The sequence below is a fragment of the Egretta garzetta genome, unplaced genomic scaffold, assembly GCF_000687185.1.
Source record: "Egretta garzetta isolate BGI_Z169 unplaced genomic scaffold, ASM68718v1 scaffold85, whole genome shotgun sequence".
Lineage (NCBI taxonomy): Eukaryota > Metazoa > Chordata > Aves > Pelecaniformes > Ardeidae > Egretta > Egretta garzetta.
In genome coordinates, this window is record NW_009259718.1 from 1,678,166 (window position 1) to 1,705,791 (window position 27,626).

General features: G+C 36.3%; 1 protein-coding gene across 2 annotated transcripts in view; it reads left to right on the forward strand.

Annotated features, from left to right (window-relative positions):
- STXBP5L (syntaxin binding protein 5 like) overlaps window positions 1–27,626 on the forward strand; it is a 195,533-nt gene that overhangs the window by 45,291 nt on the left and 122,616 nt on the right. For both annotated transcript variants that reach the window (XM_009639096.2, XM_035894553.1), the window contains exons 3-4: window positions 25,157–25,238; window positions 27,319–27,419. In XM_009639096.2, coding sequence (XP_009637391.1) covers window positions 25,157–25,238; window positions 27,319–27,419 — 183 coding nt within the window. The remainder of the gene's footprint in view (window positions 1–25,156; window positions 25,239–27,318; window positions 27,420–27,626) is intronic.

The window sequence follows — 27,626 nt, forward strand, 5'->3', positions numbered from 1 at the left end:
AATAGAACTAGCTGAGCTATTTAGAAGTAGCTTCACCTCATTGGAGTGTGAGGATAAATCATATTTTGGAAAGGTATGTGGATGAAATTTAAACTGGATATTCTCAGTTTTACAAAATGTAGAGGTAACACGTGTTATTTCACTGGTCTTTCTCCTCAAAGCAGCAAGATGAGAAAGGGCAATGACAGTTCCAAAGATAGTCAACATGATTAAAAAACACTGACTAATGCTTTATACAAATGCAGAAATGGCAAATGGGCATCTTGTCTGCAGTGTGCTGCCTGAATTATTAAATAGCTGAGGAATGAAAATGAGCAGAATTTTGGCAGGCTTCTTAAAAAGCTCATGCAGAGTTTGCGTTTTCCTTAATTGCTGCTCTTTCTAGGGGAAAAATGCGTATATTTTATTAGTTTGTTTCATCTATTTAGGTTAACTCATTGATATTATTAGAATGAGTTCTCAAAACACAACATTTCAGGAATCCCAAAACCTGTAGAACAGTCTGCCCTCTGCTGCTTTCCTTAATAAACCAGAAGTCAAGATGGCCTGTATTCTCATCTCCTTTCTTCCTTTCATTTGTTCTTATAATTTCCTTATGCTTCACAGTCCTAATTTTTGTTGACCAAATTTAATTATCCTGTCTCAAAGGTAGGATTGATGTGGCTTAAAATTTCTGCAATAGTGTTGTAATGTTGAATCCTTGAACACACCAGCAACAGAAATGGGTCTATAGACAGTGTTTCCGCTTATGTTCAGTACTCACATCACCATGGTAAGTACCCAGCAGATGCTCTCGCTGGTGCTAACATTATACACAAGTGGTCTGCTGCAGTATTAGTGGGACAAAACAGGTAACTGTTACTGTTGGAGAAAAAGACATGGTAACATGGAAAAGGAAGATCCTTTCTAAGTTTCCAGAACTGTGAAAGTCTAGAAAATTAAGCTGCTGCTTTTGAATAGTTTCTTTTCTTCTGTGCTGCTTCAAGTGGAAAAAAAAAATGGAAAGCAGACAGATTTCCAAAGAAAATAAGTAGCAGGAGCTTACATTTTTTATCACTTAGAGGTTTTATAAGTAGGTACTGTAAGGAAGTCAAAGAATTCAAATTAATTATTTTTGGACATCAATTAGAGCAGTGCAGGAGAAGAGGATGGACTAGATGACTTTTTTAAAGTCTCTTGATCTGTCTTCTCTGAGTTCTATGGAATATCTTGGCTGCATACAATTTGAAAAATTACATAAAATATATTCTTCTACAACGTTGCATGTAAATATGTACTACTTTTCTATTCTGTGTAGCCATTTATAATAAAAATCTTACTTTATCTATGTGTGTAGTTTTACTACTTTAACACATTAATTAGTTGGTACATACTTGAGTGCGTTTTTCTCTCCTACAATCACAGTGTATGCAATTAGACATTAGAAACTTATGACTAGCATCAATACAGTCAGTGTTGTTCATAATATCTTTGCTTTCCCAGTTAAAAAAAAAAATAATTCTATTTCCAAGCTTTGGACATTTTACTTAAATAAGACTTTGACACATATTTTCTGTGTGCATCAAATGATGACCGAATAACAAATGTAGTTTAGGATTAACTTCAGGGAACCTGGATTCCTCTTACCTTTCATACACTCAGTTTTTTAATTTTACAAATTATGAAAGTTGTAAGAGTGTGTCATTTAGAGATTATTTGGTCTATAAGCGATTACTGCTGCAAACCCTGAGTACACACAGTTGCTGAGTACAGAAATTCTTAGATCTGTAGACAAAAGAAACTGACCTTGCTTAGCTCTAAAAAATCAGATTACTTTTAAAATTGTCTAGGTACATAACTTGATGTGTATAATCTTAGGCTCATAATTTGAGAGTTGGGGCAATTCTTGCTTTCTAGGCTTACCAAAGGACAGAAAATAAATGCTTCAGCAAGGATTAGTTCATGCTGATACTATTGATCTGGTTCCTCTTGTGACCAAAGGTCATGCTGACTGCTAAAAAGAGAAAGTGGTTGAGCAAAAGGCCACTGACTTAGAGCGAGGTTGTTATTAGACGTGGCTAGGTAAATATTGTCCTTTCAGCTGTAAGCTGAGCTGGGGTTTCTGTAGAAATTGTTGCTTCTGTTTTATTTCACTGAGTTCAAGAGGCCAGTTCTGAGTGCTGAACCAAATAATATGAATAACGTAAGGTGTAGTTAAGAGAAGTACAGATTTCCAGTATAGTAGTCATATTCTGTCAGTTGAATTTATATATATATATGTATGTGTATATATATTTGTGTGTGTATAGGTATATGTCTGTAATGCCCAAATTTTTTGTTTTATTGAAAGGATTTGGCAGCAATTGAAAATGGATTAGGGAGATATAAAGTGAGATCACCTTCCTTCAAAGTTTGTGTTAGTTTATGGTGTGGGATCTGAAAACCAGAACCAGGGCAATATTTATTTTGTCTGTTTTCTCCAGGCTATCTATACAGCTTAGATTTTCATAGTTATTGCCTCAGGTTAGTTTCTATCTCCACATGTTGCAAGAGAAAAGAAAAAGATGAATAGACAATGTTTTCTAGATTCTGATAAATGAAGTATTGTGCATCCATGGGTTCCTTAGAAGTCTTTTGACTTCCTTTGTCTTCTTTTAGGATTTTCTACTGTCTTCTCTTTATACTTCCATCTTGTTTTCAAGGTCTCAAGGATGTAAATGGAAGGATTTTCACTGTAAAATTCTTCTATATGCTAGCAACATATATGTACCTACCAGTCTGACATGGAGGTTCAGTAGTTCAGAAATAGAATTTCATAAGCTGGATATTGTTGGTCCCTGACTGTTCTCCAGGTTGGAGTATCTTCCTTTCTTTTTTCTAGGTTCTTTGGTCAGCATTCTGGTCACTGTGCTTTTAACTGGTTCAAGCAAATGTAAACTGACTACTTAGAGTGCTGCAGCCTACTTTCATGTTATTTCTGATCTTTCTGATTTTTGGCTTGCTTTTTAAAGGAAGTTTCTTTCATTTTCTGAGCATTTTGTGCAGTCCAGCACAGTCCAGAATTTACATTATCGGTTTCCCCACCCATTACTGAGTTTGTAGCTTGTAATGGGAGGTGACCGTATCAGCACTGTAGAGTCAGTTTTGTAATATGGATTCTGCTAGTTAAGTACTGAGTCTCCAGAGCTTTAAGAGTGGTCTCTGAAAAATCCAGTGACTACTGCATCTGCAGAGTGGAGAAGCAGCACTGAAAACTTACTGCAGGGTGAGTCAGATGAAACACAATGAAAGAACATTTTAGGGATTTCTACATTTTCTGCAATCATTGGGAGTGACATTGACATTTTTCAAGGTAAACTTTGTGTCTCTGGAGATTGTCTATACAAGCATTATGCATCATGCAGCCTCACTTAAGCACTGTGAAAGCTTTAAATGTTCCATGGTCTTCATTTGTCCTCTACAAAAGAATAAATTTCACTGTGACTGAGGCAGTCTTTACTTGTTGAGCAGACATTGACTATGTGCCAACTGCAGCATTGAACAAATTGAGTTTGGTTTGCTTACCTGGAGATATTTTTTCCAGGCTGGATAGCTTTTAGTTTTGTTTTCTAGAACTGTAGAAGAAATATCTTCTCAACAGCAATCCATGAGAAAATGAAATGGGGAGGTGTGGGGTCTAGGGTTCACTACCTGTTAGGAGGAGCAAGTAAGCATATAAGGCCTTGGCTTGTCAGCTCTGTTTGCATGCAACTCATATAGGGAGTCATGGTGCTGGACCTCTTGTTTGCGAACAGTGAAGGACTTGTGGGTAATGTGATGGTTGGCACGGTGATCATCAAATAGTGGTTTTAGACTCTCAGAGAAGTAAGGAGGGGGGTCAGCAGAACTGCTACCTCGGATTTCTGGAGGGCAGACTTTGGCCTGTTTAGGAGACTGGTTGAGTCCCTTGGGAGGCAGTCTCGAAGGGCAAAGGAGTCCAGGAAGGCTGGACATTCTTCAAGAAGGAAATCACTTGCTGGGATGTCCAATCTAAACCTTATTAGGTTATTAGGAAAAATTTCTTCGCTGAAAGGGTTGTTAAGCATTGGAACGGGCTGCCCAGGGAGGTGGTCGAGTCCCCATCCCTGGAGGTATTTAAAAGACGGGTAGACAAGGTGCTTAGGGGCATGGTTTAGTGGTGGGATGGCAGGGTTAGGTTAATGATTGGACTTGATGACCATAAAGGTCTTTTCCAACCTTAACGATTCTATGATTCTATAAATAGGATGAAGTGAAAGATATTTTTCATTAACAAAGATATCTGTGTAGTTCACGGATATATTTTTTTTAAAAAAATCCATTTATATATAACACTGTTTTTACTCTTCTGAAAAGATAACCCCCTCATACAAATTAGTTGTGATTTTTGCAGCTGGGTTAAGAAATGATTGCTATCAGCAGAATTCTGTCAGACTTTAGCCTAGAGCTGTGGAAAGATACTACAGATTGAGTATTTCATAGTTAGCAGGGCTAATGTCTTTAGGGAGGCTAGGCCTAATGTGAGACTAGACTGTTTTCTTTTCTTCTCTCATTATGTGACCTTACTTTGTTCTGTGGGCTGCAAATGTCTGAATACTCTGTTTTCTCTCTTCTGCAGTCTTTCCATTTCCCATTTAGGGATCCATGGGAGTTTTCACACAGTGTAAGAATACCTTCTGTTTAATTATCACTTTTTCGTTCTGAAGAAATAAGCATAGTGAACTATTTTACTGAAACTCTGAAATAAAGAGGAATTACAAGTTGATAGTGAAAGATAAATTACAGCCTTTGCTATTTTAATAAGTAGTATTTATTCAGTTACAGAACCAAATGAATATTTTCTGTGATTATATAAATTACAAGATAACCCACATTTTAAAGTACAAATAGCAGTAGTAACAACCGTGTAAAATTTATAACTAATTAACTTATAAATTATTACTGTAGACCGAACTATGAAAGATCACAACTGATACATAGCAATAAACAACCACTGTATTTTCCTTTTATAGATTTACATACCTTCTAGCAAAATAGTCTTGAATTTTTGAAATACTTCTGGTTTTACACCTTGTTTATGTAACATACTATATATAGGTTTCATGTCTCAGACCTTGTTCTACTGATTTTGGGTACCTCACAGGTACCTCAAAGGGAAGGAGACTTTAGCCTTTTATAGGAATCTGGCCACAAATCATTTGTCACTGGAAATTGGAGGTTCTAACATATATACACATTATACACACATATGTGTATGTATGTATTTTATTTATATGCATGTGTTTTATTTATATATGTGTGTGTGTGTATATATATATATTCTCTAATGACCAATAGTGTTCTACATATAGAATAAGACATAGTTTGATAGATTGAAAGCTATAGGTACATAAGGACAATTAAAATTAATTCTGCAGAATTTGATGAAATCTCTTGTTTTACCTTCAGATACATAATTTATGAAGGGTAGAAGATAACTTTCCAGAAAAAACTCAACCAGTTGAAACCAAAACCTCAAAATATGGAGGTCAGAAAAAAATCCTAGTTTTTAGTAATACAAAATAACTATCTGAGGTGTTCTTTGAGGATAAGTGTATTTAGTCAGTCTGATTCTTTCTGAGTCTGTGAAATAAAATATAGATACCAAAATAGTATGTTAACAATGTATAGCAAGCTTTTACACATATTTATATATCCCAGATATTGTAGTGCTAGAACTATGTACAGCTGTCTGCAGAGCTTTACTGCATCACCTTTTATTAAAGCCAACCAAAAATAATAAATTGCTCTATAGCTGATACATTTTTTAAAATAGCTTATTAATCATGGAAATAGTGCGATACCATATGATGTGACAATAAAAATAGCTGTTGGAAACACTTACTGTATGACATAATTGAAAATAAAAAAAATATCCCATATGCTTCCCCAAGTTTTTTCCAGATCCCAAATCGCAAAAATTATGAATTTCTATGAAGTCCTGTATGTGTTTTGGATAACAGTAGATGTTGAGCCCCCCCTAGATACAGACGTGTAGTGTGTGAGATAAGTATATCCAGCCACCAGGCACAGCATGGGCATAGTGTGGTCTTCCTCCTTGTGGGAGCACATTAGTCATTGACAAATTTACTAAGAACAGTGTAGGTGAGTTCTGTTCCCCATATTGCTTCTATTAATGGCAGCTTCTATTCAGTGTGCAAAATGTGCTGAGACCCCGTACAGGTTCAAGAGAAATAAGCTCATGAAGACTTAGTCTGTATCAGCAGGTCAGAATTTGGAGCAGGGTTTTTTGTCACAAAAGTACCTTTTGCTTCTCTTTCATAGCCTCGTGGGGAAAGTACTGGCTGACAGAAACATTGCAATATGTTGTAGCAATAGGCAGGTCATCTAGCTGCAATAGGAGGTGAAGTGCATGTGAACTTGCAGTACTTGGAACTGTACTACCCCCAAACTACTTGGCTCAAATTTTAGAGCATTATGGGAGCACAGTTCAACAGAGGCCTCTTGGAGTAAAGCAGCAATGCCACAGCCCTTTAGTTGGTTGGCTTAGCTTCCCCCACAGAATACTCTAGTTAGCTCACTCTTTTGATTCCACTGCACTAGCAATGTCTAAGAGACATCTTTTTATTCCTAAGCCAACAGATATAACAGATGGCATTGCTTCTGCTTGCTTGGTTGTGTTTTGGTAAAGAGTTGTATTGGACAGCCAAAAGAGAGGTCTTCCATTTATCTTGTGGTGGAGATAACACCAGATTCCATCTACCTTCCTTGCTGGCTGCATCCCTGGGAGGAAGGTTGAGTTCTCTCAGCCAGGGGAAGTTTCCAGCTGCGGGGAAGAAGAGTAGGGAGTGGGAGACAGCATTGTCAGGAGCTTGGTGCGCAGGTGGCTCTGATGGATGACAAAGAAGAGATCTTTAGTAGGTGCCAAAGATGGACTGCACAGGGTTAATGTGCCTACTTTGCAGGTGTACAATGTGGAGGTTTCTTCTCATTAACTTGTATTTGGAGCTACCTCACTCCCAGCAGGTCTGAATTTTCTTCCTTTCCCTTGTTTTGGTTTGTGCCCTGAGAAGAGCTAATGTCAGCAATTCTGAACCCTTGTGGAGCTCTGTAGGTCGCCTGCTTGGGAGGAAATGAGTAGGTGGTTCTGCTGTAACGTGTAGTCATGGCAGGGCCAAGGGGCAGCACTTCTCCTGTGTTCAGGATGGGAAATTTGCAGGAAGAGCAGAGGCAAGGCTACGTTGTGTTCTCTCCCTCCACGCTGGAGAAATATCTGAAGCAGTGTTTTGTCCTTTCCACAAATGCAAGCCTTTCTTTTCTGCAGTCTTAGGGTAGCTTTGCATGATTTAATAGATCTTCTTTTCCTACTCAGTGACTACCTCCTTCTGTTCCCTTATCTTCTTGCTAAAGGCAAATGTGGCCGAAGAACTCCTGCTCTTCCTTATCTTTCATGATTACAGAATTGTCTTCAGGCTTGTCCTAAGTTCCCTACAGTTTCAGACTTTTAAACAAATAAGTCTCTTAGTCCAGCAGTATTTGTCACCAAGAAGAGTTTTCAGATTGTGTCAATTTCTGTTTCAGTGACCTTTTTATTATGCACACCCGGAACAGAGTCTCTATCAGATTCTGTATCAGGCATCAGAGCTTGGAGAACTAATTTAAGTGTGAGGAGACAAGCTTTCCTACCCATGTAATTTCAAATGTACTTTTTCATAAGTTATTACAAGGACTAGTTATTGGGTTAAGAGTGTTTCACTCTGAAAAGGGGATCTTTCTTGATCACCACACTTTTTTTTTTTTTTTTTTTTTTAAAAAGCAGCCAATTGAAATGTATATTAAGAAAAACATTTTTCAGTCTCTTCTGAACGCTGTGTTTGTGCTGGTCAACAATCAACTGACATAAACTTTCAGAATACATACATGCTTTCATGCTATCTGAGGGGTGATTATAATTAGAAAGACTACAGAAAATACTCTAATTTCATATCAAAATATCAAGTAGATCTTGTATGCTGTTGCTTACCTGACATGATCTGTGTTATTTTTTGCCCACCTGAAATTTTCCTCAGTTTTTTTTTTAATAATGCAGCTTATATAGTTAGAGAATCAAAACCATCTTGTTTAAGTCCAAGAAATCATTTCTCTGCTATTTATGTTATCTTAATTTGTTAGTGAAAGCCAGGGAATTAGCAGAACTAGGTGAGAACTCTGTGTCTAATGAAAAATCACTCACAGTTGTTAGTGGTTACTAATGTCTCATTTCTTGAAAAATCACGCTGTTCTGCTTGGGAGATACTTATTTTTTATTCTATAGCATAGTGTTTCTTTTTAAAGGTTTATGTGCTTTCTTTGGAAAAAAAAAGGAATTTTATATAGTTCTCTAATGATACAATAATAATTGTGAAGTTTGTGCAATTCTTTCTCAGTAATGAAGAAAAAAAAAGGGAACTTTTAAACTGCAATCGCATTCATGAACTACATAAAGATTAACCCTCAAAATGAGAGGTGCCACTAGAGTTGAGGAAAACATTCCTCAACTTCTTCTTGGTGCTTGACTACACTATAAGGCTAAATGTATTTTCATTAATGAGTTTTCAGATTAGCCAAGCTTTATAGGTTGCGTACAATACCTTGCATGATGCCCTCAAACAATTTAGGAGATATCTGTAGCTAATAGAGTAACGCTATAGCTAATGAACATGCACTGAGAACCTGCTTTAGGACTGGGTAAATGTTTTTCGTTACCTTCAGTCTGGAGATGATACTGTGATTCTTCTCTAGTTAGAAGTCCAGTTTTGATGGTAGAAGTCCAACAGCTGAGATAACTGCTATTTTGAGCCACAGAGTGTACAAGAGTAACCTGTAATTTAGAAAGGTCTACCTGTCTTTTAAATCACATGATGTTTTAGAATCCAGGGCAGGGGAGAGAAGGAAGAGACAGCAAAATAATTAACATTGAGAAATCTGTTACTTGGACAGGAATGTTCCCAAAGTGTCCTAAAAATTTATTTGGCAGTCTCTTTCTCCCTGCTGCATAATAGCAGAGACTTTGATTATACCAACTAGTTACAGACCATTACTTTTCTGGCAGTCTTCCTGGTTTGGAAGCACACAAGTCTGATTATAGGTGGCAGCTCAAACCATCCCAGAAGCTCCAGTACTTCTGTGAGTAGTAGCAGCTGTTGTTTACATACTGAAGACTTCATACCTGCTATACCATGTCACAGCTCAGTCAAAGATTAGACTGAAAAGAAGGTGCAAAGAGACTTTTTCTGATCTGGGGCATACTCACTGCCCCTGGACTTAATGATGACAATATTGGGAGATCTCTCTTAAGTGGCTGCAGAAAAAGGCCAGTAGATTACTTCATCTTCAGAGACAAGGCTGCTTTCTCATGAAGCAGTTGGTAATTTAGATAAAGATAGAATTAATAAATTTATTTCCCAGGAAGAAGCAGAATGCATGCCTCATTTTCTTGAGAAGTGAATACATAGTATACCTCTTCATTTATGATTCTGTACCTTAACGTAAGGGTTATTATTAGAAAATTGGTTAATTGCCTTACCAACAGGAGTGTGTGTTACTGGTACTGAAGTTTAACAGTTGACTGCTACATTACTAGTTTAATTCTGCATTGGTGGTTGAGATATTGCTTGTAGTGGAGATATAAATTACCGGTCTGTGAAATCTAGATAAGGGCTATGTAACAAGAAGGCAGTGCTTATTATGTAAGCTTTCACCATTTTCTCTCTCTTTTGCTTGCTTTGTCTTTTTGCTTTTGTGAATGTGAAAGACAACTGTAGAAATCTTTATAGATTTACCAGAGACGTACAAAAATGATTTGGCTGGAAGAAGTATATTATAATGAGAGAATTGAGGATCTCGGTCTGATTTAGTTTATTAAAAAGAAGACTGAATGATGGTTTTACTGCTTTTTATATGTCCTTTCATAGGAATAAAATGAGTACTTAAAAGGTTTTCTAAGCTAACAAAGAAATATATTACTGGCCTGAAATTCAAGTCTGACAAATTGCCTTAATATTTTTAGCAATAAGTGTAGTTAGTCTTTGAAATGAATTACCAAGGGAAGTCACAGGATCTTTATTTCTTGAAATCTTAAACTTTATTGCCTTTCTGGAAGACAGGTTTCTTTTAAACAACCAGTATTGTGTATGTTGAGGTAATACAAGAGGTTGGACTAGATCTTTTCATGCTCCAACAACCAATAAAATCTACTTTTTCTCCATTAACTGTCAGAGAATTTTAGTTCTAAAAATTTAATATCAGCCAGAGTAATTTTTTTTTTACTTTGTTTAGGTTTTTTTTCTTCTTACAGTTCGTTTTAATGCTAATCCAGCAATTCTAGTAAGATTTGTAAAATTGGAGCTGGAAACAAGAGAGCTAGCGATGAAAGGACATTGTAGTAAGAGATTTGGTTGGATAATCAGTAATTGACTACTTGTACCTTTTATAATAACATGATGTATTACACAGTGATCTGAAATAAATGCAGTGCTAGAAAAAGTGAGAGAATCTTGGCAAATCAAGTGTGAATCTGGTTCAAGTTTCATAATCTGTCTGGCAAAAAAAAAAAATTCAAAACATACCTAAATTAATGCAGGACACTTTGACATGCAAAGTGCCTTTGTGCAGAGCTTGGAATTTGTAGTATCTGACTCAAATAAGGCTTAAACCAAAGGAGGATCTGCCCTGATTTATGCTTTGCCACCTGCGTTTCTACCAGGCCTTTCCTAGTAAACAATTACAGTAGCTTTGCACTTCAACATTTCCTTCATTTGATGAATTTCTTCTCTTCAGCAGGCTGCAGAGCAGGGAAACCAGGGTCCAACTGTGACACCTGCATTGTGCTAGAGGAACGGTATTGTTGGGGATATCATTGTGGGACAAACATGACAAGCATCTGAATATTTTGTATCCAAAGATAATGTCTGTTACTTACGAGAAACAGGGTTTTAAAAACATTGCAGTAGAGTGCATTAAAGCTGGTGTCATTCTCCTGGCCTGTCTGATAGGTAAGGTAAGATGCATAACGCATTGGTCGTCCACAAGCATGAATATCTTGAAGTTGACAGAAATTTAGAGTGTTACCTGTATTACTGAAAAACAATCCTTCCCCAAAACCACAAGGAACAGCAACAACAAAAAAACCTTTCCCCATGAATCTCTAGGTATCAAAAGCTATTTTCCTCTTTCAGCCACTGTAGGCTATAGTAGTAATGGGGCAGAATAGCCAGAATAGAGGAAATATGAAATCTAGCATTGTAAATTAAAGTCTTACCACATTTTTATTTCTGGATGCTATTCATTAACAAAGGAATATAGCAGGGAAATAATGTGCGACATGTATATTCAATGAACAGAAGAAGTGCTTATACTTTTCAGATGAAACAAAATCACTGCAGTAGTTGCAGTCAGCAGGTAGTTTGTATGTACACTCAGTGCAGAGTTGTAATTCGGAAGAAATGAAAGAAAATTATAAGTATTTACTGTCATGAGGTAGTAAAGGAAAAGAATAGCTTGACTTGTAACCCTTGATTCTAATGTGCTGTGGATTGCCGGTGCAAAGATTAATCCTCCTAAAGCTGGTAAAAAAATCTTTTCTATTGTCTACAGTAAGCTCAACTTTGAATTTTGAGACTTTAATGTTTTACTGATTTGCAAATCAAAAATGTATGAAATCTATAATATATATTTGAGTTATTAGGTAGATAAACCATTCAGAGACTTTAATTGCTATTTGATAAATATTGTTGAATATATTCTTTTTTGATGTCAGAGGGACACTTAATATTGATACTATCACTGTCATTTTACAGTACCATTAATAATGTCTGTCAGATGATTAGTGTGCAATGAATATGAATGCTGAAGATTCTAATAGGCTGTAGGAAAGATAAATGTCTTTGTGAATTGGATTTAAAACCTGCTTTGGAGTGCATGCCTCAATTTTTAAGAAATAGAACATAGAAATCATGTTGAGCAACCAATGCCATCTAACTCTTATCTAGTCAGGGGAATGCAGATCATAGTCCTAGGAAAATCTTTACTGTGGTAAATTTACAGTTATCTTATCCTTGACAGGATCAGCATGGGAAATGTTTGTTTATAGGGCTAGAGCTAGGGCTCCTCCTCAACAGCTAATTGTTTTAAAACAAACAAAATTGAAATCAAGCCACAAGAAAAATGGGACACTGAGTTGGATAGCAAAGGTCTAGTTTAGGAATTAACCTCTTTAATACAGCTGAACTAATTGAAAAATCTGAATCTAGAAAAGAATGTTTCACTGTGGAGTAAAAGAGCAGAGAACTTTTTGTGAGTTTTTCATGGTCTTGTTGAAAAATGAGTATAGATATCGAATATATGTATTCTACATAATCATAGCTTAACTTGCAAGAAAGTAGCTGTTGTAGACACCTAGCAGTTTCAAGTTCTGATGCCTGTCTTTGGCAGAGTGGAGGGGGGAGACCCAGTAAGAATAATCACTTGCCTTTAGACATGGTCAGTTTGACATCATCCCTTTCATCGGCATTTCTTCTCTTTCCATTTACTTACTAATCAGTTCAGTTTTTCATGCTACAGATTCAGTGCTATGATGTAGAATATGTAAACTATATAACTTTATCCAGGCTATGGCCTTACATTTCTATCACATATTAGGATGTGAGAATATCTCCTCTTCAAGAGAGATCCATCAGCAAATTTGGACAAGAAAGCCTCCAAGCATTGTCAGTAGCTGTGAGTACATCTTGTCAATGCTTGTTCTAATACATCAGTATTCTCAGAAGGCTTTCTTGTACAGCTCCTGCTTTATCTATACAGATACTGGCATTTCCCTGTGCAAACCTAAACTCTGAATCCGTTTACCTGCTCTTTGAAGATTCCAAGTCCTTCCAAAGTATAAAAATCACATGAGAAGTCTGTGTTGAAGAGAATTGGGGGGGTTATTTTTGGTTAGGGTTTTTCTTTTTTTTTTTTCCTTTTTTGTCTGGAGTGTGTCAGAAAGTAAACTTTTTGTTCCACTGCCACTCCTTAATTTTTATATACTTTTTGCATTACAAAGTTTTGATTATCCTGTGCTGAGTCAGTGACTTTCTGGTAGGAATGATATAATTTTTCTGCCTCTTGCAAGCACCGATCAGCTATATCCTTCTTTCCTTGCTATCTTCAAATTTCCCCCCTTTCTTTTAAACGTTTCTCTCTGTCCCAGTGTGTTTGCATGTGTGCGCATGTGTGCTTGCCTTTTCCAGTCTGACTAAGTTTTTTGAGCTGATTTAGCAAATATATGGTGGTCCTGTCCCACAAAGACTTCCCTAATAAATATATATTCCTTTGGAAAGTTGATAGACTCTTGAGCTTCACATTTTGGAAATCTCCTGCTCATTTTGGTAAGTTAAGCCACGGGGCAGAAGGCAACAACTGAAAGTGGATAGTCCAATTTACAAATTCAGAATCACCCCAGTGTTTTCCTAGACAGACATCCTAAGCAATGTGAAGCTTATATGCATTGAAGTGAAATGGAGATAAATATCTCTTTTCCCCTAGATTTTGCTCCATGTCAACCTTTTGTATTTATATTCTTTTATCTACCTTAAAATTAATCTAGATGCTAGTTTTTATGCTGAAGTTGAAACAACATTGCTAGGAAAAACAAAACATTTTTTCCCATTGAGATCAATAAATTTGCATTAGTCAAAAAGCAAATCGGGAATGTAGAGGTGTGGAAACAGTGTCTGTTCAGAGATACTCTTCTATATTTTAATCTGCTTTTCAAGTCTTGCAGACAATATAGGATTAAAGAAATGCAATTTTTGTGATTATTGTTTGTGGAGTGGGATGGTATGGAATAAATACATCTTTTGTTATTGAATGTTCCGTAATGTTTGTTAGGGTTTAATAAAATGAAAGCTAACAGCACGTCTCCATGTTTGATCTCCCAAAGAAGATCTCCGTTTTGACTTTCACATTAGTGAGAGTCAAAGGCTTTAACTAGCCAGTGGTCACCCTTCCTCATACTATCTACAGTTTATGTACTAAAAATTCAATATGGCTATGCAAGTAATATCTCCAACTTCTGAAAATCAATGTGGGGAGAAACTCACACAATTGATGTGTGTGTACAATGTCAGGCTGGATTTCTCCCTGTTTTGCTCCAGGTTTCTCTTCTCTTCTGCTCACGCTACATGTGTGATAGATTGCTGTTAGGATTCTGTTTAGGCTGTAAAAGCTGTCTCTCCCTAGATGAAACCTAGCTTAATAATTAAAATTAGTATGGGGACTTCTCCAGTAGGCAGTATGGATGGCCTACACCATGTCTTGCTTCCTCTGCCCAGTTTGTTTCCCTGCAGGCTTCTTCCCTCACAACACACTGCAGAAACACAAATTAGATGGGCTTAAGACGTTTTTCTTCATCATTTTGAGTAGAGGAGACCAGGGCCCTGGTGGTGTTTCATATTGTGCCATACTGGATCTGCAGCTATTACTGCAGATCTTCTTCCATAAGGAGATGACAAAACCTGTAGATCTTGCCAATGATGATAGCAGTGGTAAACCTGGGCTGGGCTGATAGTCATCCAGCCTCAACAGCCTTCGCTGGCTCTCTTCATCCTGTAGAGAGGGATTTGGATTATTGGAAGCCACCACCCCCACTAGCACCATCTCGCTGTCAGTTACCTGGCAGAGCCTCAGGATGAGAGCTGTGCTTCAGCTATGGCAGTGTTTCAGTTCTCTCAAATTCTGCAAAGAATAATCCCTTGGAGGGAGGCAGACCTCTCAGTCTTTTTAATTTGGATTGCCAAGGAAGTGTAAAAGTAGTTTTGATCCCTTTTGATTCTTGTCCAACAAGATCTAGAATTGGGTTATTCTGAAACTAATACTGTATTAGTCTGGTAAGTTCTGAAACTGTCTTTCTTCACTGAAACATACAGACTTTCAGTAATTGGCATGGAAAAACTGGGATCCTGAGAGATTTCTGCTACATCCTGTTTTATTCCCAGAAGTAATCATTCTTTTCTTAAAATGCTAATGCTCTTTGGAAGTTAGTCAGTATTCACCAACTCTGCTTTCAAACCTTTATTCATGTTTTAACCCATGTTAACTAACGATTATAAATTTTAATGCAAATAAAACATAAATGCTTAATACAGCTGGCATCAAACATGACCGTAGTTTGTATAACACAATCTACAAGTGTCTGTTTAAAGTGGCAAAATCATAGTTCATACTCTTTTACACCAAAAGGGCTTCCTGAAATACATTTTAACCAACTGCTGGTTACCTATTTCATGTAAATTGAATGGAAGGGGTGATTAACTGTCATCTATAGTGTACTTTATTTCAAAATCTGATAGAATAATTGTGTGGCTCAGGAGGATTATGAGAGTTGTGAAACGTGGATAACATTTAACATGTATCTTGCACTCGAAAACAAGTAATGCCTCTTCCATGTAATTTGTTGCTGAAAACTTTTCTTAAAAACACATGAGTTTTACAATACTAGAAGAAAAAACTATTTAAGATTACCTGTCTGATAGTTGGAATGCCTTTAACATACGCACATTTATAGTATCATTTATATTGAACTAATCCTAAGAAAAAAACCCAACCAGATAGTTCACTGAAATTTTGTCGAACTCTATATTAAATTTTCTTCAGTTCTTAATTTTTTCAAATTTTTTTTCTTCAAACTTGAATAGCTTCATTGTCAGTTTTGACTTCTATTCATAGCTTATGAGTTCCTGTGTGTTTTACATGTCTATTCTTGCTTAACAAATGGAATTCTAGATCAACATCTTTCTTTATTAAGTGTAAAAAATAAGTATATTGACTTGCAAAATTGCTGAGTATTAATATAGCTTAACTGAAATTTATAGAAATGTCATTTATCTGGTTTTTTGGGGCAGGAATGAAATTACTGCCTAATTTAACATATTGAACCTCCTTTTAATAAGTTTTGGAATGTGAAGTATATTCTGTGCTGTACCAGAGACCTCCTGATATCATCCAATACTAAACAGATGATAATAGAGCTGATGCAGTTGCTGAATTTGAGAAATTGTTCATAAACTGACTAACAAGCTGTGAGCAGTTTCCTGTTCAGTAATAAAATTATTTAATATTTTAGGCAGCGCTGCTCTGCCTAAAAAGAATGTCTTGTATGACCTCAGCATCTGTATTATCTTGTGGTTGGATAAATACTGAGATATTTGAATGAAAGTCTTTTAAAGTAAGTATTTCTTTTGGCATATTGATGTTATAGAGCACATTCCTTGGAACAATGGAAATGTTCAAGCAATCAAGCGAATGAACCTCTAAACCACTTACCACTTACAAGCCTGAGTCAAGATCAGGTACTGCCTTTCTCAATGCACTACTACCTGGGTATTGGTGCAATTTTTTCTGACTAAAGTGCCCTTGCATAATTTATCTCTCTAAGGATATACATATTTATACTTAGATCTCTCAGTTAAACAAAAGTATTCTGTGATGTTATGCATGGAAATTTTCTGACATATTACTGAATAAGACTAAAAATGTATTATCACTGGGCATTATCAAACAGTCCACTTTTACTTCAGTGCCTCAGGATTATATTTGCACAGTATACCTTGCTGCTTATTCCAGTATAATCAGAAAACTTAACAGAATGATGATTTAATTTGATTTATAAAGTTGAGTTCTTACAATAAATATGTGAATCAGCATACAAGCTCTACTAACGATCTGTTATTGGACAATCACCTCAGTTTCATAACCAATTAACTGCCTTGATAGGTAGTGGTCTGGAGATTTTCAGGGACTAAATTTTTAAAAATTAATTCTGGGATTTCTTTTTGTTGTTGTTTTAGCAGGTTGACTTATTAGGCTCTGCACACCATTATGAATTTAACTTCGAAAGAAAACAGGTTGATTATAGAAAGCGTTTATTTTGTGCTTAAAGGACTTCCTTTTGAATGACTTGTTAAGATTCTCATATTTTTTCAGAGAAGTATGGAATTATCTCACCATTTCAGTAGAAGTTTTTAATTATTTGTTTCAGTTCAACGTTGATTAGTTGATAAGCCTAACCAAAGTAAGTTTGGGAGGAATTTAGCACCTAATAAAAGTAAAATCCAGGACATTCTTATGGCAATACTGAGCACAAAATTGCCTATGTTAAGTAGTCATATATGTGCTTCTGATTGCTTCTGCTTTGACCAAATTGGGAGTAAGACAGCAGTGTGCACAGCAGAGCTCGTCTTAAAACTCCATAATTCCTCATGAAACACAAAACTATAGTTGTGTGGAACTCATTGATGTGAAGTGCCTGGCCTGAAGAATTAGTCAGAACTAATCAGGGCAACTGTTAATTATTCTAACACCACTGAACAAAGGTTTTCTGCCCCCTATCTGTATTAGCCAAAATAGATAGTGAAACATTTTAGTAAGAAGAGAACATTATTTAATCGTCTGTTCTCATCTCCTACAGACTACAGAATTGGCCATAGGACCTTTGTCATCTTACTTCTATTCCAGTGGTTGGGTCTGGAAGTAGCATTTGGGAAAACATGCAGTCTTGTTTTAAAGATTTCCAGTAATGGCTAATTACTGTCTCTGTTTAAAAGAGAAAGTGCAATGTGTATTCTCAAGCTCTGTCATGACATGGATGAAGGATTAATATATTATTTTAGTTATATAACTTTTCCGTAGCAACTACAGGAGGAATTAATATTTGGGAAAATGTCTTTTTATTTTTAGGTACATTTAGTTTGACAGGTCTTTTGACCTTTTTTAAAAAGACTTTTTATGTGATCACTTTTCATTCCATCTTCTGTTGTCACCAGTTGTTCTTTATAACTGGCAGCTATGAAGAAAATCAGTACCTTGTGATCACCGTTACAAATTGCTAAAAATTCAACAGCCACTTAAAGAAATCTGTGCTGTAGGAAAATATGAGAAGACTTAAGTTTTGATCTGATGTAGAGTCTATATAGGTAGTCTTCCATTTTTCGCTTGAAGAGCACAAACAGAACTTCCTAAAACCTTCTCTAAACCTGCTATCAGCAAATTCAGTGGTAGAGCCTACAAGCAGGGATAACACAAATACTAACACAGCATTTGTGCTTAACTTTTAAATGCAGTGAGTTTTAGTATAAAATCATTTTGGTTGCATTTGTTATCAGTAACTGCATCTGTAGTACCCTGCATGTGTTATGTGTGTTCTGAGTGTACAGATATACATGGAGCAAATACTGTGTTAAATATTAATAACTGAAGGCTGAGAAAAAAGAAATTGAAAATGGCTGAGTTAAAGCTACCTGTATGGTTTCTTTTGTAAGAGAGAATATGTTAGACTACCATCTGTGCCCAGTGCATACAGATGGCTAGCAAATGGTATAATTTGCGTAGTCCTCTTAAAAGGCAGTAAACTGCATAAAATGCAGTTGTGTTATTGGTTTTTAAATCTATATATGTTGTTGTGCAGGCTCTAGGTTATGCTAAAGTGACTTTCTGACTTTAGGATGGCCCTCTCATTTGTGCTTCAATTTAGTTTTCCATAACCTCCAGTGTGTTAGGACAAGACTATTATTCTCTCCCAGCTTATTCTCTCTGTAGCTCTTTACCAGCTGTGTTTGTAAACAAGCTTTACAGATATGCTTCTCCTTCTATTCTCATAGTTGTCATGCCTTTGACTAAACTTGTGTCTCTATTTGTAAATTTCTCTCAAACAACACCTCCTGTGGATATAATCAATACACTCTTCACTCACTTCTACAGATTTCAGTTTTCACTTGTTGTTGCCTTTCTTGGTTTTGTCTATATGTATCAGTGAGCTTGCTGATGTTTATGACTACCGGGAAAAAAAGAGGAAGCTCACTGTAAATGCAGACTCTTAATGTTGTATGTTACTACTGCAAGAAGTACAACCTCGAAATATAGAGCCTTCAGGGTGGCTGACTGGCAATGTGGAGCTTTTACAGACTGTTAACTAAATAGCTCCTTTTTTGGAGGTGAATTTAGAGCTAGGTAGTTTCTGTTAATTACTACATATATGTGTGTGTGTATATATTTGCACTCACAAATGGAAATTGAAAAATATTAATATTCCACAAATGGAGTACGAAATTATTCACCTACATGTTTTTTGCAAAACACTGTTAGAGTCATTACTTCTGAGTATCTGCTTTTCACAATTTGCTATTTCAGATTTAGGGTTGATTGAGTTAAATCACATGGTGACTCTTTGTATTCTGTTTCTGGAACATGTGATTCCCAAAATGACAAAGATCTTGGAAAGCAGTCTCACAAAGAGATGCCTATGAGTGTTGGTAATGCTTGTGGTATCTGTAGATATTTTGGGAAACAAAATAGCTTCTAAATTCATAGGAATCAAAAAATTGTGAATAGTGTTGATGTGAATTTGCATTTTAGTTGAATAAATGGTCATAATTTTCATAGCATTCATTCAGCTATCCAACTGTAGTCTATATATATAGACTTGCCATTAAAAACAAGCTATCTGCAAGCTTTAATCTGGAAGAAATCAAAGTTGCCAAAAGCAAATTTTTCAGCCTGCGTATATCATAATGGATATTTAACTGTTCCTGAGATTGACTCATATAATTTGCATGCATGAACAGAGAAATCTATGTCAAGAAAAATAAACAAGGCAAAGGTCATTGTAGACCAAAAGCTCACACTTATTGGTGCCAAAAAAGTTTGTCTGTATTTATAAAACACATTATGTTTATCATCCTGAGAGAGCAGCCAAGTACAGCGGTATTTCACCTTTTCATAGTGGAGGGGAAAAAAGAAGAGCTCATATTTAAACAGCTGGATGAACTCAAGACATCATAATGAAGCTCATTGTAAAACTGAATCCTTTTATGTTTAATGGAGCAGTGTCCAGTGAATCCACAGCAAACAGAAGACCATAAAGCTAGGATTAGGTTGCATGTTCTTTTTAAGGGATTTGATGAGCTCAACTGCAAGCAGTTAACAGAATGAAACTTGGTAGAGGGGCACTTATTTTTTGCAAAGAAATGGATAAGTCTCAAAAAACATAAGCAATATGATTTCCCGATTTGCCTAAGGTAATTAAGAGGTGTCACACACACATGTATTAAAAAACTATATTGAATTTAAGGAATAATAAAATGCCATATATACTTTTACATTATGTTAAAGAAACCATTACCAAGGTGATGTGTGGCTCTGTTTTGGATACTTGAGAGGAGTTGAGAACAGATTCTAAAACATGTAGAAAAAGCCATAAGGTCTGTTCAAGACCTAACAAAACTGTTGTGTGATGTGAAAATTAAAGAGTTTGGGTGTGTGGGGGGGGGTGTGTGTGTGTGTTGTGTTTTTATTTATGCAGAAGTTGGATAAGATACAGCTTGATCACAGTTTCAAAGTGGGAAATTTCTGCTAATAGAAAATTGTGTAATTTAGCATAGAAGGGCACAATGAGATCCAAAGGCTTGAAACTGAAGCTAAATGTGTTGATTCTACATAGAATGACATCCTTAATAGTGAGGATAACTAACCACTGCAGCAATATACTTCAGAAAGTACAGATTCTCTGCTGTTTGAAATGTTTAAATGAAGATAAAATATCCCATGGAAAGAGAAAAAAATCTCAGTTTGAAGCCCATTTGAAGTACAAAAGCTAGGGACTGTGACATTTATGTGTACCAGAATATGCACTCTCCTTAGTAGACAGAAAATTAATGTATGTGAGACTTACAGAAATTCCATGAAGGAACTGTAAAACTATGTGTTCCAGGATCTGAAAGTAGCTGTGTCTGGAACTTCAAATCTAGGTGATGAAGATGATGTTTTCATAATTGTTATATTTTGACAAATTCTGTGCTGTGACACAGAAACAACTGACTAACCTTCTGGTTGTTTTAGTTGGTTAGTGGTGTGGTTGAATCCTTCAAGCATTCTATTACTTAATTATCTGTTTAAATACGTTGCTGCTTTCTAAACTGATAAATCAGTCAACTGAGTGGAATAGGTCTTCTGCAAGAAAAAGCTGTCCTATATTCCAGCTACACGCTAAATCAATTTTACAGTTGGTTTATATAATGGAGTAACAACAGCCCACAAGCATCTGCTCTTAGGGTGCTGCATATTCCTGCTCAAACACATACCAGTCAGTGTAGATCAGATGACAGGACTCCTTTGAGAAGCAATGCTACTTCTGCAGCACCCCACAATTCCCAAATGTTTTAAAGGGGAGGCTATAAATGGGTGTTGCCCATTTCTATCTGTGTCTTTTAATAAAAGAATGGATGTGAGACCATGGTTTCTGCTTAATAATTATAACCCCTTACTTCAGTGTTCTTTTCTGTATGTAGATGGTTCTTAGTCATAGAAGAAGTTATTTAAGTAGTTGAAAAAATTAGAGTTTCTTATTTACATAGCTTGGTGTCATTTTCTTCTGCGGAAGAGTTTTGGTTTTGAGAAAAGTGCCATATTTAATTTAACAGTTTTTACTTGACAGGGGATATTTGTTAGTTGCTTGGCATGGCTTGGCAGGAGGTCCTTTATGATGCCATGTCTTCAGTTCCTCTGCCTTACAAGGAGGAACGAATCAGACTGCAGTCCTTGTTGTTGCAAAAAGATTTAATCTGAAAACACTTGGATCTGACACTTACTAAAGAATCACCCATCTTAATGAAGAAAAACACGTCTTACCTCCAGACGTTCTGGTCCTAAGAAGTTAAGTACCTGCTGCAGGTAACAGTGGTCCCAACTCCAGGAGTCAGTTCTAAAGTACTTTTGGTTCTCAGCGAACACACAAGACTTTCAAGTCTTTGGATTCCATTAGTACTAACCGCTGAGAAGAATGAGAGACATCAGACCCGTATATATTAAAAATAAGTTATGGAATAAGAAAGCTATGGGATGCTGTGGAAAGTTCAGTCACAGATCATGCTTATGAGAAGCTTTGCCCATTGTATGTCATTATTCACTGGTAACTTCTGTTTTCAGTAAAACATATCCACCTATGCATGTGCTCTGACATCAGGCATTCAAGATACAGTGAGTATGGATATGACATGAGAATATCAAATAAGTAATAACAGATCTTTATACAAGCGACCAAAAGGATTTGGAGAGAAAATGTGAATCAGGTTGCAATATTGGGAAATGGAAATTTTCTTCAACTTGTGATGGAATGGCCGAAGACATGAGAGTGTAAATTCTTTGTTAATAATGAGTTATACTGTCATGGAAGACTGCGTCTTGGAAGCTGAATTCAAGTACTTTAAATTAGGTGTCCTAACTGATTTATTTTTTTTCCCCAAATAGTGATAAGCTTTAGAATAACAGGATGTTAAAATACTCTATGAAAAACTGTTGCATACAAGTGAATACAGAGTAAAATACCCTATTTCACACACACAGGTCTTAAAACCAGGATTAAATGTTGTTTTCAGAAAGAACATTGCTCTTAGAATGTTATTACTGTCACACTTTCGCTGCTTGATGCACATAATTCTGATTCTACTTGTTTCACTCTGGATCCCAACAGACATCCAGACTTAGTTTTCATCTTTTTCCCTTTTATGTATAAATTAGGATAATCTGGCATGTCTATGAAGGCCCCTGGGAAATCCAGCCTTCTGATAAGAGAGAGAAGATAGTGACAGGCTTTTATCCTTGAAACCCATGATATCTACTTCGAGGTATTCAGATGTGTCTTTATTAGTCCTCCCTTTTAATATCTTCACAGATATTCCCCTCTCCCTGATAGCAGAGTCATTATTTAATAAAAAAGCAAAAGTGAAAGAATAAATTTGGTCCAAAGCCTGTACTATAGCTACTTCTGCTGAATGTCCTGATAGAGTACACTGGTATGAAACGATTTGATGAGTTAAGGTTGTACTCCTTCATGCTTGGCAGCAAAGCACAGAAGTTGCAGAAGATGGGCTAAAGTGCCAAGAACATGTGCCAAGTCATCAAATCTCTTCAGCTCCTTCTGCTGGAAGGACCTCACCACAGCTCCCAGAATGTTTGAAAAGCACCATCAGCCAGTGATAATGCTGCTATTTAAGCATCAGTCCTTACTTCAGGGCAATCGGCCAGATTGAAGCAGACAGCACAATTTCTCTCTTATTTTAGTAATCTGTCAAGTATTACAGGGCGAACACTTAATGCAAATGAATGTGAATTATTGGATAGTGCTTACTTTGTTTGGGATACGCCAAATGAAGTAATCTACTTTGTTAGGATGTTTCCTAGAAAACTGACTTAGCATGATACTGATGCTGGAGGGCTACAGCCACTTAATCAGGGCGATACTAGTGTAATTTTCATTAAGGACAATCATTAGCTAGTGCCATGTATTTATATTGAATATAAAGCTCAAGTTAAAGGGAAAACACTTATCTGTTAAAACTTCCACTCAGTTTGAGATCGCCAGTGGGTGGATTGGTTGGTTGCTTGCTTTTGGTGCTAGTCTTGCTTCCCTTCTCCTTACAACAAGTAGTGGGGAATGATATAAAAGAGGGCCAAAGGGCAGTCATTCAAAACGGATCAAAGGATTACCATCAACCCTTAAAATGTATCCTAGACTACCGTGTATCTTTAATGTCCATTTTAAATAGGTTGTTTAAATTATGCACAATTTTTTATTATTTTATTGGTTATGATTGTATTCAGGACTACAGTTTGGGAACAAGTGGCAGAGTTACTTAGTTTTTTTCTCTACCTTGCTATCCTATAATGTAGCTATGCTTTATACACAGCTTTTCATCTGTAGAGACCAGTACACTGAGATCACTGTCAAAGGAGATACTGTCTTATTTTGTAAAACCCTATCTCCATCTTAAAGATAGGAAAATGAAGGCACAGGGAAGAATAGATACCTTTTTTCCCCTAAGGTCATCCAGTAGACCAGTTGGCAAAGTCAAGAGTAGAGGTCAGGTCTCTCAGGGTCAGTGGCCTCCATTAAACTGCTTGTTTAACAATTGGAAAGGTAATTAACTTAATACTGTAAAGTTTTAACCCTCAAATTTGCTGATCTATGGACTTTACTTCCCTGGGGCCAATTTCAGAACAGTTAACTCAAGACTCTTCACCTGTGAAAGGGGAAGTAAAGATTTTGACATTTGTCTGTAGTATAGGCGGACAGTTGGCATTTTTGTTCAGGATTTTACAATATGCTAATATGATCATATATAACAAGTAGATAGGGCTTTATGTTGCAAAATCTTGTTTCTGATCATAATCTTGATGTTTTGAATACATACGGAGGTGTTTCACCTGTTTCATACAACATGGTTGTTAATAATATATTTCATATTCCTCTCTTGTTTTACCCTTTGTTTTCAGTAATTTTCTGGAACAGCAGTTTCTTGTTAAAGTCTCTGACTCAGATGGGAAAGGTCATCATCTAAGTTAGGGAGATGGCAATTCAGCATGCAGAGAAAAAGGCCCGAAGAGAACAGGTATAAAGCTACATTCATGATCTATCTAGGCAACAAGGTATTGCTGCAAAGCAGTGTGCCGATGTTGATTCCAAGTGAACTAGCTGGGTTGACAGAAGCAGTGGTAACTGTGGTTTCACTCAGGCTGGGGACTGGGCTAGGGACTGTAGTTCATAGCTAGACTTGGGTAACTCTGTATGGCATTGCATTGGACTTGTGTTGATGAGACAGAGAGCAATAGTTACATGTGAGCTTTTATGTAAATGTGAAATGACTCACTCTGGAAAGCATTTCTCAGATTGAAAAAAGAAAGCCTGCTACAGAACTGTGTTACTAACCTTAGTCCTAAATTATTAATTTTATAATGTCTTGATAAGCACAAAAATCTGATACATTCATGTGTTATATGAACCAATAATGTGTAAAAAGAAATTTAAGATGCACCCGGCTAAATTTTTGTGTTAATTCATGTACTTTATTTCACAGGCAAAAAAACCCAGGCAAGAACAGATCACTCACAATTGCACATGCTTCAGCTTGATGATGTTGGTACTTCAATTAGAACAGTGGAAAGTCAGCATGAATTCTTTTGTTTTACAGAAAACGAGAAGAATTAAGGTTAATTAGGTTAATTAGAGTTTAATTGGTAGTTCTTTCCCCCCCCTCCCCCCCTCTTCTGATGATAACAGGAATGTTAGATTCCTTGACTTTGATGGCAACAGATTGGGCAGGCCTGGTGTTGATTGCTACTGCCAACATGAAAGTGGTGCTGCAGTCCTGCAGCTCCAGTTCTTAATCAATGAGGTAAGGACATATTTACTCAGATTCTTCTGTATAAATTTAGTTGAATAAGTCAATTCGTGTATTGTAATTGAGTGATATAACTTTTCACATTTATGAATTGTGCCAATAAGTAAATGGTCTACATCCCGAGGACGTTCACCATACAGCTTTTTAGAAGACTATTTATGGGGCTGCACGCAGGGAAAAGTATTACCTTCATAAACTACTGAACAAAAGGCAGTCAATATATGACCGTGTGCGGGTAGATGTAAAATCCATTAAATTACTAAATATGCTGCACGGTCCTCTTTCAAATAGATATTAATAAATGAGCTAAATCTTTCTATGGAAAGATATTGATTGTTATTGGCTGAAAGCTCAATAGTTGGGGATATGCTACTACTTGAAGCAAGGAAAAGCAGTTTCAGGGGTCATCAATCAAACCAGCATGCTTGGTCTTTGTAAATGGTTTGTCAAAATCAAGTTTAGACAACATGAAGGAACAGTAACAGGTTATAGCTCGCTCTGTACAGAAGATCTCTGGAGATGGTAATAGGCAAGAAGACTTTCTGGACCATACAAAACTGTTTTTTTTTTCTAGAATCTCATAACTTGGCCAAATATAAGATAGTTGTAGTTCAGTTTTAGTTAATTTTCTCCCATGATGTAAGGAAATGCTTTTGAGCATTTGAGCATTGAGTTTCAAGTCCTCTTTCTAAGCATAGAGATCTGAGAGCTTCTCAAGGAAAGAGTTTTAGTTTTGTTGGTTTTTAAACCTGGGAAATACTAATTTTTTTTTCTGCACCTGTCTGGAGAAAGTACCTTAACCACAAAAATTGAGGAGGGAGAAATGAAACTTTAGAAACAATCAGTCCAGTGGAATTCTTTAGAGGAAGGCAGGGATGAAAACAGGGAGGCCAAAGTTTGAATCACTGTTCTTTCTTTTCATTAGCTGACCAGCAGAACCCCTTCTACATAGGATTAATTTGATTTCTGTGGTGGAGATTCTATCTGACATTGGTCCAAACTCTTTGGGAGATGAGAATTAAAGCATGGATTACAATGTATTAGAGAAGTCTCACCTTCATATATATCATTTGCACATGTCAACATTGAAAAGAACAGTTGCTAGAATTAGGAAGGATATCCAAGATGCAAAGAGAGAAGTCATTGGTCGGTCATAGTTGGTATGAACTGATCTTTCAGTTACATCCTCGCACCTTCCTCAAAATAAAACATTGCCTTCTGTTTGGGCAATATCTGGTTCTCCTCTGCCATAGTAATACACAGGGATAGATCCTTTGTACTAGACCTGATCTGAGGTGTAAATGCAGTAAACCACTGCAGCAGCAGTAGAGGGCTTCCTCTGCAGTCCATATTCTCATGGCATCACTGTTCCGTGGTGAGGAGAAATATAGTAGGAAGGAGGTAGAGTAAATTCACTTCAAGCTAGTGAACTTCAGGCAGACAGAGGTCTGGACTTTAGAAAATGTCTGGTTTTGGTGCACCAGAAGCAGAACCAGTCTTCAGAGTATTTCTGATCTGTAATAAAGACTCTGTCCTTTCATCTACATCTCCTAGTTCTTCCTAGGTCCTCTCCCCTTGCTACCTGTCCCTACTTTCTTATCTGCATCTTATTTTCACAGGTTTGGTTTTGAATTTCATGTTGTTGATATGACTACTAAACTGTGCTTGGCACTGTCACTTGTGTGTATGTGTGTGCACTTTTTCCTTTAGATATATCCTTCCCACTCACCTTTTTAAGTAAGTGTTGTCTGTCCTCCTTTTCATTAATCTCTATGCTTATGTGGAAACACATGAGAGTTCACATGTATAACCGTACAAAGCTTTAATTTACATTTTAAATTGATGGAATTTTAATTTAACTTTGGCTGATCTTGTACTAATTTAAAATACTTATATTTATCAGATCAGTTCAAATTGACTATTATTTATGTTGGAATATACTCTAAAAGAAAGCAATCATTTTTCATAAGCTATAATTTTCTACAGATAGATCATTAACAGTGAGGATCATGTAAGAATAAGACACAATCTTCAGAAAAATAATATGTTGTGCTGTATTTTGTGTCTACTCTAGGGTGCTTTGGTCAGTGCAAGTGCAGATGATGCACTTCATTTGTGGAATCTCCGACAGAAGCGACCGGCTATCCTACATTCTCTGAAATTTAACAGAGAAAGGTAAGACTATCTGACACAAAACAATCTCATTTTAAACAAAAAACAAAAAAACCAAAAAAACCAACAAAAAACAAACAACAAAATTTCTGGATTTCTAATAATACATACTTATTAGCTTGCCTTTCTAAAGGGCAATATAGTTTTGCATTACAATTTTTTCTTCCATTCTTTGAGTCTTGTTTCCACAGAACAAAAACTTCACTTTTG